We start from the raw sequence: 3,916 nt of genomic DNA on the forward strand, positions 1-3,916 counted from the left end.
AGAGGGCGCAGCGTACAATCATTTTACTGTTTAGGGGGATTGATGATGATGATGATGATGTGTCTCAATCAAGTGCCTCTGTCTGTCAGCCGTATAGTGTGTAGGTAGCAGACTGGGGCCTTTGTTCAGTCTCTCTCTCTCTCTGTCTCTCTCTCTCTCTTCTCTGTCTCTCTCTCTCTTCTCTCTCACTCCTCTCTCTCTCTCTCTCTCTCTCTCTCTCTCTCTCTCTCTCTCTCTCTCTCTCTCTGTCTGTCTCTCTCTCTCCCCCTCTCTCTCTCTCTCTCTCTCTCTCCTCTCTCTCTCTCTCTTCTCTCTCTCTCTCTCTCCCTCTCTCTCAAGTCACTGTTGATTCCCCACAGCAGGTCAGAGCTCCAGGGCAGCTCGATAGCCCCCCCCCCCCCCCCCCCCCCCCCACACAGCTCTACAGCCTGGTTTCTTCAGTCTGATAAGTCTATAGGTCCTAATATGTACAAACAGTCTTATAAAGGAAAGCGCGACTACAGCTGGTGTGACTCCTCCCCCCTGGAGGCGGGAGCAGGAGGTGACTCCTCCCCCCTGGAGGCGGAGCAGCAGGATGGCGTGGTGACCCCTCCCCCCTGTGTGGCTCCTCCCCCCTGGAGGCGGGAGCAGCAGGATGGTGTGGTGACTCCTCCCCCCTGGAGACGGGAGCAGCAGGGTGGCGTGGTGACTCCTCCCCCCTGGAGGAGGCGGGAGCAGCAGGATGGCGTGGTGACTCCTCCCCCCTGGAGGAGGCGGGAGCAGCAGGATGGCGTGGTGACTCCTCCCCCCTGGAGGCGGGAGCAGCAGGATGGCGTGGTGACTCCTCCCCCCTGGAGGCAGCAGCAGCAGGCCGGGCGAAGCCTGGGGCCACAGTTCTGGGCGCGGGGGGCGCGCAGGAGCGTGTCACGGGGGGCCGGGAGGACGTCTGCGCCCGGGCCTCGTACCGCGGCAGCTCTCCTTCCGACGGCAGCCCCGCCCCCCCGTCCTGGAGGTATGGCGGGGGAGGGAGGTCGAACCAGGGGGGGCGACTGGGGGTACGAGAGAGAGACGGGATTAGATTAGATTCAAGTGTATCGTCATCGAGCAGCACAGGTACAGTAAAGTGCAATAGTGATATACAATGTTACATGTACAGTATACAATATATACTATATGAATATGTCTCTTTTTTCTACTCTGCATTGTATTATATTGTATGTATGTATATTGAACACTTTTGTTTACACTTGTTTACGTACTTTTGACTTTCTATTTTTATCTAGTACACTCTCAGGAGCAAAACAGAAAAAAGCATTTCATATAAAAGTATTCTGTATCTTTGTATGACAACTAATAAAGAAACTTGAACTTGTCTCTACTAGGGATGCAAGTCGCTTTGGATAAAAAGCGTCGGCTAAATGACTAAATGTAAATGTGCAAAATCATTTTTGATAGTCTACTGTTTTTAAGACAGAATATTTGAAAATTCTATTCAGTTTCAGTTAAATTCAGTTATTCTTTTTAAGAGAATGGATCAATAAAATCAAAGGGTATTGCACATAAATAGGCACTTCAGATAATCCTTCAGAACGTTGATCGGCTCAGCTGACCGACAATAAATCAAATGACACCATTCACCACCGTAGCCTATAATAATAACAGCATTGTATTGGCCAATCGATCGGTTTTAATAAACAAACAGAAACATACGGTTATCATATAACCATAGTTATATGAGTATAGCGAGCGCTCTGCTCTCTAGTGGAACTATCCACTAGACTAGAGAGCAGAGCGTAAGCTATACGATAATATAACAGTAGCATCATGTGCATCTTTTAGATCAATTAGGCTATGTAAATTAGGCTGCCTCTAAATATAAAAATGCATTAAAATAAAATAAAATAATAATAATAATAATAAATAATAATAATAATAATAATAATAATAATAATAATAATAATAATAATAATAATAATAATAATAATAATAATAATAAGTATATATATATATATGGGCGGCTGATTGGCGCAGTGGGCAAGGCGCTCGCCTCTAACGCAGGAGACGCTGGGTTCGAGCCCAGCTCTCGGCGTTGCTACCGGCTTGGCCGGTCGTCATACCAACACAATTGGCAGTGTTAGAGGGTGGGAAAGCCGGTGGGTGGGGATTGGACGTTGTGGACAGCGACTCCTACAGGTCGGTTGGTGCGCCTGTACAGCAGAAACAGGAAGTATCGGGGGCAGCGTGAGCCTCCCACGCGTTACTCCTCGCCACTGAGAGATCGCGCTGTTCAGGTGAAAAGATGCGACAGCGGCCTCCTCGTGTACCGGAGGGGACGCGTGTAGTCTTTTACCAACACACTTTCAGTTCCGCGTTCGGGTTCCGCGATCTGATTGGCCACTGACGTTTCTCTCAGCGCCAATCGCGTTACGCCTAGTTCTGCCGCTAACAGCCTGCTAGCTAGCTAACGCCTAGTTCTATCACTGGTTAAGCTTAGGCGACTCTTTCGAAGTTGGTTAAGGTTAGAGTTTGGAATCAGGGCTGGTGGTCTATCGCCCTGCTCTAAAGATAAACTCTAACCTTAACCAACTTCAAAAGAGTCGCCAAGCTTAACCAGTGATAGAATTAGGCGTAAACGCGATTGGCGCTGAGAGAAACGTCAGTGGCCAATCAGATCGCGGAAAAAAACTGAAAGTGGGTTGGTAAAAGACGACACGCGGAGGGGACACGTGATTGCAAGGCTTGGTCCTCACTGCAGCCGACCAAACAAACAAAATTAAAAATTAAATTTTTTTTTTAATAAAATATCCTCAAACTAAATCCTCAATTTGAATAAAGTGATTAATCTGATTAAATTAGTCTTTAAAAAAAAATATAATATGAAATCAACTTTCTTTAATGAATATAACTCATCAGTTTCCTCAACATAAATCATCCAATAAGGTCACGGTTGGTACGAAAGTGATGGTGTCTTGATGGAGCGCCGAGCGGATGCAGATAGGCTACATCATTTATGATAAATGTTTTATTTACATTTTTATGACTAGTCATATACCATAATAGTATAATACTAGTGTAGCCTAATCTTTATCTGCAACTGTGAAGAAAAACCCCATTGGTTTAAACAGAATGAATAGACGCATAACAAAAAAAAAATATATATATATAATATATATAAAAATATAATAAAAATAAAAAATTCGAATGTTGCTTTAGAATTCGAACGTTTTGGGCTCAGCCCTATAAGGGACATGTACAGATATAGTATCTACAGATATGTAAAAAGGATTATATGCAGGTATGTACAGAGTAGACAGATGTAGGTAGATATACACATAGATATATATAGAACACTAGATAGCTTGCCCGTGCTGCCGGCCAATGGAGAGCGACGTCACTGAACCGCCGCCATCTTGCCCCAGTCAGCCTTGAGTGAGAGTGAGTGAGCTGCATAGACAAAAATACTCATAACTCGCTGAAATATTGACGGATTTACAACGGTTTGGTTTATTACAAGCATTATTAACGTGGCTATAATTCAAGCGGTTTGTAAAAAAAAAAAACATCTTTAATTTTTTTATTTTTTTTATACGTATGCAGTATGATAACTACATATTTGATGTTTATAGCAAACCAACCCGTTTGTAAATCCGTCAATATTTCAGCGAGTTATGAGTATTTTTGTCTGTGCAGCTCACTCACTCTCACTCAAGGCTGACCTCCGCAAGATGGCGGCGGTTCAGTGACGCTGGTGACTCCGCCTTAAGCTATCTAGTGTTCTATATATATCTATGGATATACATGCCCACCCGGACCCCTCGGTTACCTGACGTCCAGCACGGCCTGCGAGTACGAGGGCGGGGAGTCCATGGGCAGGCCGGAGGAGGGGTAGAGGGAGCCGCCCAGCAGCTGCAGCCCGGGGACGCGGAGGAGCCGGGCG

The 3,916-nt window shown here is 45.6% G+C and overlaps 1 protein-coding gene across 1 annotated transcript; it reads right to left on the bottom strand.

Annotated features, from left to right (window-relative positions):
* Positions 1-460: 460 nt before the first annotated feature.
* Positions 461-3,910, bottom strand: ldlrad3 (low density lipoprotein receptor class A domain containing 3; the record flags this gene model as incomplete). The annotated part of the gene is made up of 2 exons (XM_084334500.1): positions 3,803-3,910; positions 461-1,028 (listed from the first exon to the last, which is right to left on the bottom strand). Exons 1-2 carry the CDS (start codon positions 3,844-3,846, stop codon positions 461-463), a joined length of 612 nt encoding a protein of 203 aa, XP_084190626.1. The 5' UTR covers positions 3,847-3,910.
* Positions 3,911-3,916: the final 6 nt, after the last annotated feature.

Source organism: Notolepis coatsorum (assembly GCF_963971535.1).
Source record: "Notolepis coatsorum genome assembly, chromosome: 18".
Taxonomy (NCBI): Eukaryota; Metazoa; Chordata; class Actinopteri; order Aulopiformes; family Paralepididae; genus Notolepis; species Notolepis coatsorum.